Source organism: Sceloporus occidentalis, unplaced genomic scaffold (genome assembly GCF_023333645.1).
Source record: "Sceloporus occidentalis isolate IW3139 unplaced genomic scaffold, rSceOcc1.0.p SCAF_7, whole genome shotgun sequence".
Taxonomy (NCBI): Eukaryota; Metazoa; Chordata; class Lepidosauria; order Squamata; family Phrynosomatidae; genus Sceloporus; species Sceloporus occidentalis.
The window spans coordinates 48,075,413-48,093,159 of NW_028316987.1; the positions used below are offsets into that span (position 1 = coordinate 48,075,413).

The 17,747-nt window shown below is 40.9% G+C and overlaps 1 protein-coding gene across 1 annotated transcript in view; it reads left to right on the plus strand.

Moving 5' to 3' along the window:
• Nucleotides 1-408: 408 nt before the first annotated feature.
• Nucleotides 409-17,747, plus strand: part of GADL1 (GAD like acidic amino acid decarboxylase 1) — a 114,318-nt gene continuing 96,979 nt past the window's right edge. Inside the window, exon 1 of the mRNA XM_089532892.1 lies at nucleotides 409-572. Within this exon, the coding sequence (XP_089389018.1) occupies nucleotides 560-572 (13 nt within the window). The 5' untranslated portion in view covers nucleotides 409-559. The remainder of the gene's footprint in view (nucleotides 573-17,747) is intronic.

Genomic DNA, 17,747 nt, shown 5'->3' on the forward strand with positions numbered 1-17,747 from the left:
TCTTTTTTGGGCAGTCTTTAAACAGAGGCTGGATAACCATTTGGTGGGAGGGGTGTGTGTGCTTTGACTGTGTATTCCTGCATGGCAGAATAGGGTCTGACTGGGTGGCCTTTGCTGGGGGGGGGGGTCTCTTCTAACTCTATAATTCTAAGCCTGAGGGCAGGGAAGTGTCTGACTTAACCATTGTAGAGCCTTCCCAAAGGGCAGGGTATGTATAAATAGACTGAGGGAATGGCTGGATACCCAAGGCCCCTCTAGTCTTCCCCCCTCTTTGGCACCTCCTGACTGAGGGGCCTCTCCTCCTCCTGCATCACCTCAGCCTGACCCTCTCTGAGCTCAGCTCCAGGCGCGGGAGGGTATTTATAGCCGGAGGCGGAGCCAGGGCGGGCTCTGTGTGTGGATGGATGGAGGCCCCCAGCTGAGGCTCCTTGTTGCTCTGGCCCTCCGGCTCCTTAGCCACCTGCGGCCATTTGCTGGGGCCGTTCTGCGAGAGAGAAGCAGAGCGCTGCCTGCAGAGAGAGAGAGAGAGACACAGAGAGACGCACCTGGGCGGAGAAGGATGGAGGCGGAGGGTAAACCCAACTTGGCTCCTTTGTTCCCGGTGGAGGACTTGGAGGGGACCTTTCCCAGGACCTGGCCCGCCCTTCAGCCTTCTGTCTCCTCCTGAGCCTCCTCCATTCTCAGTAGGACCCAGAAGCAGGGCTTTTCTCTTTATGGCAGAGCAGGAGGAGTTCCATTTTGAGCAGGACTAAGCAGCATGGCTTTGTATTTATAGTAGGGTTTTTTTGTTGTTGCCTCCAATCCAGGAGGAATTCCAGAGTGTCCTCCATTTTGAGCAGGCTTGAGAAGCACGTATTTGGATTTACAGCGGTGTTTTTAGCTTCTGTTTTTCTATCAGTTCCAAAGCGTCCTCCATTTTGAGCAGGACTCAAGAAGCATGTATTTATATTTATAACCATTTTGTAAGCTGCTCTGAGAGCCTGGCTGAAGAGGGAGGTATAAATAGTCTAAAATATAAATAGTCTAATAATAATAATAATAATAATAATAATATACTCCAAGAGGCATTCCAGAGTGTCCTCCATTTTGAGCAGGACTAAGCAGCGTGAATTTATATTGATAGCAGTGTTTTTAGCTTCCATTTTTTGTACTCCAGGAGGAATGCCAAAGCGTCCTCCATTTTGAGCAGGACTAAGCAGCATGAGTTTAGATGTATGTTAGTGTTTTGAGCTCTTCTTTTGGAACATCCTATATCTTGGATGCCCTACATTTTGTCCTCCTTTGGGTGAGGACATCTGGTCACCCCTCCCAGGGGAAAATTCTGCTCCGCTTTGTTGGGGTTATAGCAAAGAAAAGTGATTTGGGAGGCTGTCAGTCACTTTCAGCCTTGCCCAGCAGAATCTGGAAGTGGCAGGTTCCAAAAGTAACTTTGTCTAATGTTGTCAGTTGCCTTTTAATGCTGCTTTTCCTCCTCCTCTTCCTTCTCCTCCTCTTCGTCTTCACCTGTTTCTCAGTCTGCTTCTTCAATCGCTTCCTCCCATGGAGGTCACCAGCATCCTCTTTAATTTTTTAAGTCAATGTGTGGAGTTTTGGGAGACTTTGGGCCAATCCACATTGCAGAAATAATCCAGTTTGGGACGGCTTTAACCGCTCTGGTTCAATGCTAGGGAATTCTGGGAACACTCATTCTGTGGGGCATTTAGCTTTCTCTGTCAGAGAGCTCTGGTGCCACAATAAACTACAATTCCCAGGATTCCTTAGCACTGAGCCAGGATAGCTAAAGCATTCTCAAACTGGATTATTTCTGCAGTGTGTTTTGGACCTGTATTAAGTAGCGTTCCGTGGCTGAAGATTAACAGTGTATTCCAGTTTGCCACAAAACTCTTAAATGTTAAATGTCTCCCAGATAATTCCTACTTCATCTTGGAAGACGATTGAGGCTATCTTATAACTACTTTTTCTATACCACGGAGCCAGCGCAGTTAAAGTAGTGCCAAACTGGATTATTTCTGCAGTGTGGACTGGACCTTTCTTTCCTGGGACTCTCAACCAGGCCTGCATCCGTACTGCAGAAATGATTTAGTTTGACAACATTTTAACTGCCTTGGCTCCATGCTATGAAATTCTGGGAGTGGTGCTTTGTTGCAGCATTCTATAGCACAGAGCCATGGCAGTTAAAGTGGTGTCAAACTGGATTTATTTCTGCAGTGTGGATACAGCCCAGGTGGAGGGCTGAGTCCAGAATCTCTCCCCGCCAGCTGCGGCTAAAGCTCTTCGTATTCCTTATCAGCTGTGGCCACTGACTAACTTTGAGCACATAGACTGCCCTCTAGAAAGTGTAGGAAGGGAATGGGTGGAAGAAGCAAATGTAAAAATCCACCCATTTAATGTAAACACACACCCTCAAAAATAGAAAAAGAGAAAAATAAAAGAGCCAAACCTTCAAAATGCCTCTGCTTACTTCCACCCAGTTTCAAGAAACTTTTGTAAAAGACTGTCTTTAAAAAAAAACAGCTTTAGATTTCTTTGTGTATTTGAGTATTAACTAGTATTAACTTTTGCATGTTTTAACTGTATTGCTTTTTTAATTTATAAGCCGCATTGTGCCCCAGTTTTGGGGGCAAAATGGGATATTTTTACAGTAATAATAAGTGCTACAAAATGAATGGAAACCAATGTGTACGCAAAGGTATGGTTATTAATTTTAATCTCCCAAAAGAAAGGAAAATTAGATGTGTGCATATGGACACGCTGTTGTTGTTGTTGTTGTTGTGTGCCTCCAAGTCATTTTTGACTGAATGGCAACTCTATCCTAGGGTTTTCTTGGAAAGTGTCCAAGGGGGTTTGCCATTGCCATCCTCCATCAAGATGTACAGTCAGCCCTCCTTATCCATGGATTTTTTTATGCACAGATTCAAACATCCACGGCTTGAAAATATTCAAAAAAAAGTATACGTTCCAAATAGCAAACCTTGAATTTGCCATTTTATGTAAGGGGCACCATTTTACAATGCCATTGTATTTAATGGGACTTGAGCATCCACGGATTTTGTTATCCACAGAGGGTCCAGGAACCAAACCCCAGTGGGATAACAAGGGCTCACTGTAATTTGCTTGCCTGAGTGATGTCCATAGGCCTTGAGCAGCACTGTTAACAAGAGTTGCCTGAGTTGTAGCACTATAATTCTACTTCAACTGCTATGGCTGCATCTCTTGGAGCTTATAGGCTGTGTTATCTGCCTATAATTCTAAATATGATCAGTCCTCCACAACTGTGACTTTGACTTTTGTGAGTTTGATTATTCATGGATTTGATCCATATGTTCTTTTTAGGAATCTCTGGATCCTCCAGCTCAACTCTGTGGGCAGTGTCTGCAGAAATCTTGCTGGAGGACCTAGAGATTCCTAAAAAGAACACTTCTCTAGGCATTTGTAAGTCCTCCAGTGCAATTCTGTGGTCAGCATTTGGCAGATGATGACCATAGATTTGCAATGGAAGACCTACAAATGGCTAAAGAAGTGTTCTCTCAGTTAAACAAAATAAAACAGTTTTTCCACTTTCACGGGGGTCTTGTGTCCCTAACTCCAGTGAATGTGGATGGCCCACTGTACATCATGTTTCCAAATCTTGTGGTTCCATAGTTTTTGTATTTAAAGTGGAATCATACTGCTCTAACTGTTTAGTGTTCAAAGGTCCCTAACTCCTTAGTGGTACTCGTGCACATAACGTAAGTTGCTCTTTTGCTGCACTCAGCTCCTTCCAGCCATACTAAACTGTGAATAGGATTGGTTCAAAAGTTGATTTGTGTTGAATCAGTGCATTAAAGAGACCTGTACGCCTAGTTGGGTGCACTGAGGGCGGTTGATTTCCAAGGATCTGGGCACACCTAAAGCAACTTAAGGTTACATTGCACATGTGCTAACCACAAAGGTCAGAGAGAGTTTAAAGATTCCATCCAAATGATACTAAAGTAAGTACAAATATATTTCTCAAGGGTATGGATGCTATCCTTTACTGTCCTTCATTTACAAATGGCAAATGGAAATTTAAAATTCACTGATGAAAACGCACATGTCTAATTTAGCAGCATAATAAATCCCCATGTACTTTATTATCTTTTTGTTTCTCTAAGGAGCACAGAGTGGTGTACATGCTTCTCCTCCTTTTTTTCTCCCTAGCGTGACAACAAATCCTCTGCTAGATGGTTTGTTTAGAAACAATAGTGTCCAGATCACACAGTGAAAGTGAAAATTCAAATCTCCCTCAAATCGTTTCTCATATTTGCAGTCTTCGTGTGAACCTCTGCAGTGATGTATCTTCCCAGGATTGGCCCAAGATATGGCGAAAAACAGACTGGCAGCCCCATCCCATGCCATATACAGAGATTGGCTGGATTGCCAGCAAAATCTTACATTTGTACTGGTGACAGGATAGTACCCTCCACCACAGCAGATGCAACAGGCTAGTTTGGGGGGTCCCAGCACAGGCAGTGTAGCATGCACAGCTCTGACCCCTAGTAGTAGGGAACTGCTGGTGACTCAGGGAGATTAGCTGAGAATCTTCTGTTGTGGGCACCGCATTCTGCCTCACAATAGTGTTGGCACCACATACTCCTGCAGGGGTGGATTACACTGTAGCATAGCAGAGCACAGAAGGGCATGTCCAGGCAATGAGACTAACACAGTCTATTTCAAGCCTTAAGCTTCTGGTGGAGCAAGTTGCGGGATTGCTCTTTAGATGGCTTTTAGAATTTAGACCCTAAGAGACTGCCTTATAGTTAGATAAGTCCATCTGGTTTGGTAGCATGTACATGCAAGCTGCTAGGCAAATGTCAGGCTTGCAGATCTGCCTTGTTTTTTACTGGTCTATTGTAGTGGTTTGAGCACTGGACTATGACTCTAGAGATCAGGATTTGATTTCCAGCTTGAGCATGAAAACCCACTGGGTGACTGTAGGCAAGTCACACTCTCTCAGCCTCAGAGGATGGCAATGGCAAACCCTCTCTGAAGAAACTTGCTAAGAACATCCTATGACAGGTTTCCCTTAGGGTAAGTAAAAAATGACTTGGAGGCACACAACAACAACAACAACGATCAGTGAGGACCAGCTACAGCATGGACATATGCAAAAAATGAATGAATGAGATGCCTGTGAGCTCACTTGGTTAGGCCAGGAATTTGTTATCAATACCAGATTCTTAAGTGCTTCCACATACAGTAGGATCTGGTTTTCTCCCCCAAATGTTCCTTCTGAGAGGCCTGATTTAGCAAGATGAACTTTCTTAAGTCATTGCAGTTAGAGTTGGAAACCATTGGTGATATACTGCAAATCAGCCAGGATCTACCAGTAGATCCTGCTTCCTACTAATTGGCAACACCTCTACAATTTTTCAGGCTGGTGACTTCTCTAGCATGGTGTGTCTGCAGGTCCTTGCCCTGCAACTATGTCTCCTCTCAGTTTCCCAGATGATGAACCAGAAGTGATTTAGGTTCTGCTAGTGTCAGGTAGAGTTGCCAAATGAGTACTATCTTAGAGTCTGAGATTTCAGCATCAAAGAGAACTTGGGACAAGGATTTGTGGTGTCACAAGAGGTGTGCCCTGATGATATAGCAAGGGTAATGTTACAATAGGCAGTCCCTTGTGATGCCATTAGGTATGATACAGTAAGTATTAACCACAAATAAAACACCAGGTCTAAAAATGAGGGGAAAAACATAAGGCAGTGCTCTTACCCTGAGGACTGGAGAAAAGGGTCTAGTAGGCCCTGACACCCGTACATTGATGTGCTTCTTGCTGTCTTTTATATTGGCTAGATTCACAAGGATTTCCCCCTCTATTTAAATACTAGGATTGCCATGTTGATTGTAAGAAAAAAATCTAAAATTCATATCAAGGTAACTAAGAGTGGGTGTTGGTTTTTTATTTGTTTTTGTTTTGGTTTGGTTGGCCTATTAAAAATATAACAATAACATGGACTTCCATATTGGAAACTGTTTTGAGACTTCCAGTTCATTTTTGCAGCGGAGGGTCATAAAAATTGGGGTTCTGCTTTTGTAGATAATAACTGGAGCTCAAAACTAAACTAATTTTCATGTTTTTTTAGATGCTGGGTTTAATATTTACTTCTGGGATGGGGAAGGTATGGTTTAAGATTGCTGTTAAAACACCCCATGGCCTTAAGTGTACTGTCTGAAGGTGATACGCAGGACACAGCTGTCAGAAATAATTCACAGAGATCATATTTTGTTTGTGATATCTGAACAAAACCTAAGAATATTCATGTCTACCACACAGACATGCACACTGAGTTCTGAATAATGCCTTGGCATTTGTTGAAATATGCCACTGATTCAAAGAAGGATTGCAGGGAATGTTTATCAGCTAGTTATTCTGTCCCTTACTTATATTTTAAAGCAGTTGGTTCACTTTGAATGAATGAATGAATGAATGAATGAATGAATGCTATCAGAAGCAACTCTAGTAAGGTAACATATATTCAATGCACATTTTCTTGTTGTTGTTGTTGTTGTTGTGTGTCCTCAAGTCATTTTCAGCTTATGGTGACCCTAAGATGAATTCCTCACAGGGTTTTCTGGGGCTCAGAATGTGTCACTCACCCAAGGGCACCCAGCAGGTTTCCGTGGCTGAGTGGGGATTAAACCCAGAGTTATACTTCAGTGCTCAAAGCATTACATCACTCTGACTTGCATACTTTCTCTCTTTCATATTCTGTGTATTAAATTAGTATATTTCACTGAAACATGCAACCCTGTTGTTCCTAATTCAGTGGTAAAATCCTAAATTCTACTTAATTGGGTTCATTAGGACTCAGATATATAGGACTGTTGTCTTTATAATCCTACGACAGCTGGTTATATATTATATTACACAACTTAGATTGTAAGTTTCATTAAATCTAGTGGTTATATTTATGTGGCACATCAGAACATAAAGATGTGACATAACTTCAGATTGTGTTCCTTTGTCTTTTTTTCTTAAAAAAGCATTTCTCTTCACAGAAGGTTGACCAATCTCATACATGTGTATTTGGAAGTAAATCTCACTCTGTTAAATGGGGCTTACTCCCTAGCAAGTCTTATTTTGGGTTGCAGTCTAAAATATTTATTGACGCATGCCAGCTACGGCTGGCTTTTTCATCATGTTCTCTTGTTAAATGTAATTCATTTGTGTGTATAGTCAAAAAGTTTGCACTGCCGGGTAAGTCAAATTGTGCAGGTTATGGTGAAAAGGGTTCAGATTTATCCTGAATTCACTTGTAGCCAATTTTTTATAATGTGTTTGTGCATGCATCAGGTGTTCTCTCCTTATTTTCCTGTGATGGTAGCAAAACAACAACAACCAAACCAAACAAAAAACAGACTGAAAATTTCTTGGAGTAGGTTTTTTTAAAGTATTCTGAGTAATTGGGAAATTCTGATAACAGTTCTCTCTTTGAGGACAGCTTTCTGAATAACATCTAGAGGGCCACAGGCTCTCCACCCATTCTATACTGGGAACTCCTCGGTGAAATTAACAAATGCTTATAAGCTTGTGAAGCAAAAGCTGCTTCTTGTAGTTTCAAGGTTTTTGCATTAACGGAAGTTTCAAAGGTATTTGTATTAAATGGCAAAATCTGTTATTTCTTTTCCTGTACAGATACTTAATCCTGCAAGTTATTAAGCACATTAGACTATTCAAACAATGGTCATATTTTAATTTTAATATAAGAGTTTTAATTCCCCAGTGACTCTAACAAGAGACCATTTATCACATGGATTGTATTTCTTTCATTGAAAGTTCATGCTTGCCCCTAAGTATGAGCTACAAATGTGGATCAGATTATAAACGTGACCTTTTCTATGTAAGCTTAATATAGATACAAGTGCAACAGAGATTTACTCATGTTCTCCTGGAGCGATCTTACTGCACTTAAAAAGTACAGTAACATTTCAAAAGGACAAATCAATTCAAAATTTATTTCAAAAGGAAAATCAGTGATCCAAAATTAGGGATTTCAGACTGTTTGAACCTGTTGTATTTGTTTTTCTTTCCACACTGCACCCCCTTGTAATTTTGGTTCCAGATATTCACTTGCAGAAATTTAGCAGATTTTACCATGAGTTTACCTGTGGACTAGATCAACAAAACCCAAATTAGTCACATTTGCCATGTCTTAGCTACCATAGTGATGGTAGAAGTAATTTGAATCTGTAGCAGGACCCCAGAACCAGTGTGATATAGTGGTATGAGTGTGGCATTAGGACTCTGGGAGACCAAGGTTTAAATTCCTGCTCAGCCACAGAAATCAACTGGGTGACCTGGGGCAAGTTGTATTCTTTCATTCTAACAGGAAGGCTGGTGCTGGCAAACCTCCTCTGGATTAATCTTGGCAAGAAAGCCCTCCAGCATATGTTAGAGTCAACTTAAAGGCACCTAACAACACCCAGGCAGTAGAGATTCTTCCCAAAGGAAGTCAGGTTGGTTCCATCCTTCTTGACCTTCGGTAAGGTGACCAAGACTGTACTGTTTTGACAAGCCTTGTCCTTAAAATTGGGGTGGCTTTATATATTGTTATAGGTCTGTCTGTGGTTTGTTAAAACTTTTTTTTTTTTAAATAAAAGGCTATTTTAGGGGAGAAACACGCAGGCTATATAAAGTTATTTCAAACCTCTTTGAAGGTGGGGTGTTCAGATGATGCATACCTCCAAGGCCTGCAGAAACTGGATTGAAGTTACAGTCCAGGGCTAAAAACTGAAGCAAAAAGAACTCCTAATATTCCAATTTAGCCCAGAAAATGTGTATCTTCAACCCTACATATAAAGGCCCTGTTGCCAGAACAGTTCTAAAGGAGTGATCTATCCTAACCCTAAAGCTGCATATAAATGCACTGGTGCAGATGCACATTTAAAAAGGGTGGAGCTGCTGTAACCAAGTGGTCGGAGTTCCAGTGCAAAAAAGCAAAAGTGTGACACCTCCAATGGATGTATTAACAACATACACAAAAAAGACAGATCAAGAGAGGGCATGGGGTGAAAGGGGCATGTAGGGGAGCATGACTGGTTTGCCAGTGTTTTATTGGGCATACCGATGCTCCAATGCCCTGTCCTGGGGGAGGATCACAGGTGCAACTGTGTGGCCATTCAAAACGGCAGCCATCCATCGGGATGGCATCTAGGCAGCAGGCAATCGCTGGCAGTATGTTTGTGTGATGGTGTGCATGGATGGTGGGAGGAGACAAAAAAATTATTCAGTGGTGTAACTTGACACTGTGCTGTGCGGTTGGGCTGTGGGAGTGGCCCATGCAGTCAGCGGGGTTTCGAACCACTTTCAGAAAAAGAACATTTGAGCCGCTTTTGTCTCCTCACCTGTTCTGCCCCATAGTCTCTCTTAAGGGTATTTTTACTTGTCTTAGGTGTTTTTGTTTGCTGTATACGTCAAGAAAGAACAACAGCAACATCTCAGGAGCCCTGGTGGGCTAAGAGGAGATAGACAAATGCTTGGATTAAAATAAATTCTAGTGGACTGGAAATGTTTGGTTCTATAACAGTTAACTACAAATCAAATTAAAAATGACATGTTGCTATTAAGACAGAATTATTTCACACTTCAAACTCTTTCTTGTTGTGGCTTAAGGTGGATCTATACTGTAGAATTAATGCACTTTGACACCACTTTAACTGCCAATAGGTGATGGGGAGAAGAGGAGCATGGGAGCAGGGTTGTCAAAAAGAAGTCCAGCAACTCTTTCCCCGTTTCAGAGACACAGAGGCAAGCATGCCTCACTGAGGAGAGAAGGAAGGTGAAAAAGATGGGTGCTGGAAAGGGCGTATTGCTGTGTACAGACCACAGAACAACAGGCTTCGGAAGGTGGTTGGCATTGTTGCTCCATCCTCACATATTTGTATGAATCTACACACAGCCCTACATGGTTGTGTGAATGCAGTGTTGGGCTTGAGGGCTGGGGGAGGCAGAGCACCAGGGATAGCCACAGCCAACTGCCTCCTAAAGCACTGTGATGGCTCATCCCCCATTTCCTCTCATAATGTGGGTCTTCACTTTTAATGCACACATGATGGCCCCAGCCTTTAGGATGGGGCAGGAGTCATGTAGCCTCTCCACCAGGTATGCATTCTTTGTATTTCCTCTCCAGGGATCCTCCCAGGTGCCATTTCACAACTTCCAGTGTATTCACATACTTTTTCACTTTTATGGGGGTCCTGCACCCCTCATCCTTACGGATGTGGAGGGCTGGCTGCAGTTTGTTTTTTTTAATCCACAGTATAAAAATGAGAAGCAGCATTTACAAATAAAATAACTCGATTTTAAAGGGAATAAAGACATTAAATGGTCTGGGAAAGTGAAAATGAGCACTATGAAATGCAGACCAGAGCAGTGCTTTCCATAACCAAGACGCCAACACTGCTAAGAAAGTTCTCTCCTTGGATGCTGAGGGTATCTGGAGGATTTTAGTATACCAGCAGACTGACAGAGATAGATGATTCTTGGTCATAAGACATATAAGCTTTTAAAGATAAATACCAGCATCTTGAATTGAACTCAGAAAGAGAAAGTCAGTGAGGCTATTTAAGCTCTCGCAAGATACAATTTCAGTTCCGAACTTCAGCAGCCTACCAACTGGACTTTGAATTAACTATACAGATCTTAAGAGTCATAAATGGTCCTTAGTTTGCCACAGAATTCATCCATGGCAGAAGCATATGGCTGCTTTTCCCCCATTGTGTAGCTGTTACCATGAATAAAATCCATAGAGCTCTGACCAGTGGCAGAGACCATAAACATGACCCAGATTGCTCCAGATGTAATGTGTGATTATTATACAATGGATGTTTGCAGCTGGAAACCCAAGGGCGGCTCTCAGAAGAATACCTGATGGCTCTTCCAGAGGCAAGAGAGATGTGAGAAGTGGTGGTTCTGTTGACAGAGTTTGGCAATGATATGGTGGGGCTTTACCTTCATCTGTTCTTCACTTTGTCCTTCCTGTAAAACTGCCTACTGGAGAAAAGCTATAATGATTTTGGAATGGATTTTTAAAAATGTGCAGTGATGATTGATGCTACCACGAAAGGAGCATGTACATAAGCTGTCAGAGATGCAAGAGTGGAGCAGCTGCCATGTGGGAAGCAGAAAAATTCTGTTATATATAATCTGTGATCTAGGCATCGGTGTGCAGTACAAGATAGGAAGCTTGGAATTGAAAAGAGAGCAGAAGACCTATAAACCTGTTTGGGAAAAACCCATTCTGAAGTATTTGGAGTTGCATCAGCAAACCTGTTCTGACTTACTTGTGACCTGCCAAGTCTTTACAAAGGGGAAGATCCTCATTCTTCCCACTTGGACATCCTACAAAGCTTTCAGAACTAAGTGGAAGTGGTACAAATGATTCAAACTGCCAGTGAAGTACTCAGACTTGCCTAAGAATGCTCAGGTGGCTGTCATGATACAGGATGTTTGTGGACCTGGAGAAGCAGTACCCATGTGGTAAAAAGTCTTGCTTTTGGGAACATATGGCATGTTTTGCCAAGGCATGCATGATCTCAAAGTCTGGCCCAGTGTGGAGGCAGATGTATCGGAATCCACCAAGACTCCTGTGAGAACTAGCAGTAGCCTTTCCTAGTATCAGATGAACTGACTAGCCAAGCTCACCAAGTCTCACCAGCAAGGACACATAGTCAAAGCAGACAGGCTGGAGAGACTGACCTTTTGAGAAATTGAGATTATTATTATTATTATTAACCTTTATTTATGAAGCGCTGTAAATTTACACAGCGCTGTACATGCAATCTTTTTAGCTAGACGGATCCCTGCCCTCGGGCTTACAATCTAAAAAGACATGACACAGAAGGAGAAGGGAATGGTGGAGGGAAAGGGTAAGAGGTCCAGCAGTTCCTCTCTACCTCCGAGGCCTGGACCAAGGCAGATGGACTGGAGGGAGGGCTTGGTTTCATAATGGATGGTTAATCTTCCAGGGAAAATACATACTTTCAAGTAGGATAATGCATATACAGTACATAGCAATACAGGAAATGGTTTGATAAACAGGCACCAAAAGAACATCAAATAGTAAGCAACAATTATGCAATGCCTGGGAAGGCTTCTCTGAACAGGATGGTTTTCAACTCTGTTTTGAAGCTGGTTAAAGAAGTGATGGCTCTTGCTTGTGGGGGAAGAAGGTTCCAGTAGTGAGGGGCAGCAAGTGAAAAGGGGCGAATCCGGGATGGGGCAGAGGAAATCCTGGGCTGGGACAGCAGACCTTTACTACCAGAACGGAGGGCCCTGTGGGAAGGTGAGGAGAAAGAAGGTCTGATAAGTAAGGAGGGGCCAGTCCATGGAGGGCTTTAAATGTTGACAGCAGGAGCTTATACTGAATGCGGAAAGGGAGGGGGAGCCAGTGAAGGGATGCCAACACAGGAGAGATGTAGTCAGCACGGTGGGTGGAAGTGATAATGCGTGCAGCTGAATGCTGAACAGAGATTAAAGGACGGAGGTGAGAAAGAGGAAGCCCAGCCAGGAGGACGTTACAGTAATCAAGTCGTGAGACCACTAGGGCATGGACCAGGATCTTGGCAGTAGAGGCGGAGAGATAAGGTTGGATTTTAGCGATATTGTACAAAAAGAATCGACAAGCCTTGGCTGTGGTCTGGATCTGAGGAATACACGACAGAGAAGAGTCAAAGATAAAACCAAGACTGCGGGCTTGCTGGACGGGATGAATAGAAATGTTGTCCACAGAGACAGAAAAGGAGTGTTGAAGGGTGGGCTTAGGAGGAAAGACAAGAAGCTCAGTCTTGGACATGTTGAGCTTCAAACGCCGATGGCGCCGATGATCAATGAGAGTGAGAAGGAGAGTTGTGATTTTATGTACTTGATTAAATTCCTATGTGCCAAATGTGATGACAAAGAATATAAGATAGTATGTTATGAGAAGGACAGCGATCAGTCATCTCCCATTTTAAAGAGCTCTGAGATAGTTAAGGCTCCATATCCTCAGATGTCAGTGGAAAACAGTGGAAAGCAAACATTTAATGCTTGCTAGAATCTTAAGAAATAGATCTTCAGAGGAGCTCATGCCAAACGCTGCTACCCAAAACTAGCTTAATATCATACTGAGCTACCTACCAAGTGAGCAACTAATGTACAAGGCACAGGATCTTGTGTGGAAATTCTGATATTATTTTACTCGCCAGGAGAAAAGAGTGAAGATGCTCCATCATGCCTAGGCCCAGAAGAAAATGAAAGGCCCTCTCTCCATCCCAACTGCTACAGTCCGGGCCTCAGAAGGAGAGAAGCTCTGTTGGTCTTCATATTCTCCCTCACTGCCATTCCCTTTCCCTTATGTGTCATGTCTTATTTAGATTGTAAGCCTGAGGGCTGGGAACTGTCAAAATAACAATGTATAAGCTGCTCTGAAAGCTTTAGTGGCTGAAAAGCAGGGTACTCTAAATAAAAACAAAACAAACAAAAATGTAGACTGGCCTGTACATTGAGAAGCAACAAACTGAAGTTGGCCTACTAAAAGCTTGCTAAGCTTCCCCCACCATACAATATTGGCTTATTAAGACTTCCAAAAGTGTGTGGTTGTTAAACTCACATACTACAAGTGATTGTTGGGCTGATTTGATTTAGTGTTCAAAGTTGTGTAGAGATAATTGTACAGATAATTATTGTGATGTCTGCCGTTGGTCTTAGTGGACAAAGCAGTGTGTAGAAGAAATAATGGGAATATATAATGGCTTGTCAAGGTAAATCTTCCTGTTTCACACACACCACACACACCAGATTTAGTCTGTCGTTAGCAAAATGGTGTTTAGTAAGACTTATGATGAATGACAAATTTAACATCCTATACTTCATTAAACTATCTTGTCAATTAAATTTCTAAAATTGCTATCACATTAATGCATTAGGATCGTTATTGCACATTAACTCAATTTTTCATGCTTATTAGACAAGCTATATTTTATGTGCCAGATTTTTTTAAAAATTTTGCTTTAAGCAGTCTAAGCTAAATTCTTCTTTCTGCGTGGGATTAGTGTCTTGGTAAAAGTTCTTAAAGTATTCATTGAACACTGAAGTGTGGAAAACTACAGTAATTCATCTGAGAGTGACCTAAAACCAGGATAGGCATCAAATCGCTTCCAAGGCATCTCGGCGGAAAAGTTTCTCTGAATAATCGCATATGCCCCAACTATCCCAATCTGCATTTCTCTTGATCTGTCCTGAAGTTGTAAGCCAATCTTGCTTACAACTATAAGCCATTCCCAGACTTTGCTTACTATTATAAGCAAACTTTCCTTCCTTAAGAATCATTTCTCTTGATTTCAAGTTTCAACTCTCCCATGCAGAGTACAAAAGAACATCATAAAACAAGCATCTCCAATTTTTAATCCATTCTTTTCTTTAAAAAAAAGAAAAGCTTCCTGCAGTGAAGTGGCTAATATTATCTCAGGAAAAAGTATCTGTTCATACCTGTATGAACTTTGTATGAGAACCATTCTAATAGTGATTTTAAAAATTCAGCTTGTACTTTGATTTTATCATACTAAATGAAACCATGCAAACCAAATCTTAAATTATGGCTTTTAAGTTCCAAGAGTCTCACATCTCTAAGCAATATCCATACCTTCAACCATACAAAACAAGAGGCCTCATAGTACAATTTGACATTAGGGCTGCCCAAGCCACATCTTTCCGTAGCATCTTACTGTGTTATAAATTTTATTCTGAATTTCTTTGTCTGCTAGGCAAATGTAAAAATCTCTTTCTGCCATTGCACAATATAATATGGATTGTTTGAAACAGAAATGAAAGGCTTGGCAAAACATTTGCTTTTATTACTGCAATTCTGCCTAAAAGGGATGTATTTAACTTTCCCTATTTTTAAGGGCTGAAACAGAAGGTCTAAAAAGGGCGGATTGGGGCTGCCCCAGAACTGGTCACTTCAGAGCCACAGCAACCACATACTGTGGCCCCAATGCACCCCGATAGCAGCCCAAATAGGAGCAGAAAAGATCAATTCCTATTTGGCTGGTAAAAAGCCACCTTAAGCGGCTTGGCCACAACCCCAGGGCAACTTCGCCCGTGGAGCATCCTGAAGCTGCATCTGTGTGATGGGCTGGCCCGCTTCTGGGCATCTTCCAGATGTCTTCAGAGTGTGCGGTGTGTAAGCACCATGTTCCCAAGCTGGCCAGAAGGCAGTTTAACTTGCCAGTCCGTTCCGGCTCTTTATCCCTTTTAATTTCTTTCCAGATGTTTTCATAATTGTTATAAAATAACAATCTATTATTTATTTATTAATTTATTTATTTATAACAATTTGTTATTCTTACCAATTGTAATTGTCAAATATTTAATCCTTTTTTCCATTTTAAAATGTAAAGGACAATTAGCTCATTGTTCTCTTCTGAAGTCATATGTTTACTCAGCAATTTTGTTTTGTCTCAGTTTACTTTAAACTCAGAGCATGTCCCAAACACTTTAATCCCCCCCCAAAAGAGCTTTCATTGAGGCCAGTGGGTTTTATATCATTATCACAAGATCATTCATATAAGCTCTCACTTTACACTAATCTTCTTTTTTTAACTCTCACATCATAGATTCTGTCATCTTGTCTGATATTTCTCAATAGTATTTTCAGTGTCAAAATAAACAGTAATGGTGAGAGGGGAGAACTGTGTCTGGTCCCATTTTGTATTTCAATTGCTTTTGTTGTGTTACCATTTACTAAAATCTGAGCCTTTTGGACTGAACAGATTGTCTTTATCACCCGAGTAATATTTTTTAATGAAGTCCATTTTCATTAGTACTTGTACGTAACAAGTAATTCCAAGAAATATTATCAACATTGTTTCTGCATCTAAAACAAATCAAAACAGCTTTTTTCCCCCATTGTGATGCTCCAAAAAATCAATAACGTTAAGAACCATTCTTACATTTTTCCTTAAGGTTATTTTTTTGGGGGGGAAGCCACTCTGATCTTTATGTACATTTTAAGAAACATGTTTTCTCAATCTGTTTGCCATAATAGTAGTAAATATAGTCATTATTTAATGAGATAGGTCTATGATTCTTTGTTAATGTCTCATCTGTATGTTCTTTATAAATCATTATAATAGAGGCATTTCTCCAACAATCTGGCATCTGCCTTTTTTCTAGGAGCGCATCACACCTACTTTTAATGGTAGTAGTAGTTCATCTTCAGAGTTCTTATAGTATGTTGTAATGCATCTGTGCCTGGACCTTTTCTTGATTTAATCTTTTTAATTGCTTCAGTAAGTTCCATAGTTGTCACAGGCCTTTTCAGACTTTGCTTTTATTACAAGCTTGATTTGTCCAGTTAGATATTATCCAAACAATTTTCCATATCTCAAATTTTTTCATTGTCACTCAAATATAAGTAAGTCTCTGTAGTTTATTCCTCAGAGGCTTTTAATATTTTCACCTGATCCATTCCAAATTGATTTCCCATTCTCATTTTTGTGATGTTTTTCTTTTTTCCTGTCTCAGAGGAGAGCTACTTCCTAGGTTCATTTATGAATTCAAAGTTCTTTTAAGATAGTGTTATTCTTATTAAAGGTCAGTGGCCTCTTTTTGCATCCCCACCGTAGCTACACCCCTGGAATCAAGCATATTAAATTTCAGAAGGGGAACACTGTGTGGAACCAGTGGGTGACAATAACTTCTCCAAAGTAAAGTACTATGAAGAGCATACTTTTACCCTCACTGCCTATTCATTATGCTTGCTGTGCTCTTGAGACAAGGAATGTAATCACAGAGGCATCTAAAAAGAAAAATATATGAAGATGTAGGCCATTTCAGCTACTGCCTAGTCTTCTACAATAGCCCACTCTTCTCTTAAAGCATAGTTAATCTGTAGAATTTATTATCAAAAGATATTTTGATGAGTCAACTTAGATTACTATAAAAAGAAATTAGGCAAATTTATGGAAGGTGGAACTGCTAGTCATTATGGCTACATATTGTTCAGTGCCTCCAAGTCATTTCTAACTTACCATGGGACTTTCTTGGGAAAGTTTGTTCAGAAGGGGTTTTGCCAATGCCTTCCTCTGAGGCAGAGAGAGTATGACTATATATTACCTCCAGTATTTAGGAGAATGCCTATGAATTGAGTGTGCCTCTGAATATCAGTCATTGAGAACATAAATGGGAGTGTGCAGTTGAACAAACTCCTTGATTAAGTAGGACTTTGGTCTGATCCTAGCCAGATCTTCTGATGTTCTTAAATACTTTCATTGATGATCCAGGAATACAGTTTTGAAAGGACTGCTCCAAGCAACAATTTAGACATTTATGTTTTAGAAGTCACTAAAATTCTCTTGCTAAGCAGTTCTTAAATTTTGCTTTTGCTTTATTTTAAGCTGCTTTTGTTTCTCAATTTGTGTACTGTTGTACTTTGGTGTGATCCTGTCTGACACTTTGAACCACATGAACAAAAGTCAGTATTACTCTTGTTGTCTGTTCTGCTTATTTGAAATAGTAGAAGAATGCTTAAAATTGGTAGATGAATTGCTATTAACAAAGTTTGGAATCTTTTGGAATAGCTCCATAGGGACCTTAGTCCAGAATGGATCTAATGAACTGGAAAAAAAAATCAAGGGAATGAATGAGTGTTGTTAATTGCTTTTGTCTTTCATGTAAACATGTGTGGCACATTTCTAGGCTGTGATCACCTCTGAGAAGCTCTCCAATAGAAAATTCACACCAGCAG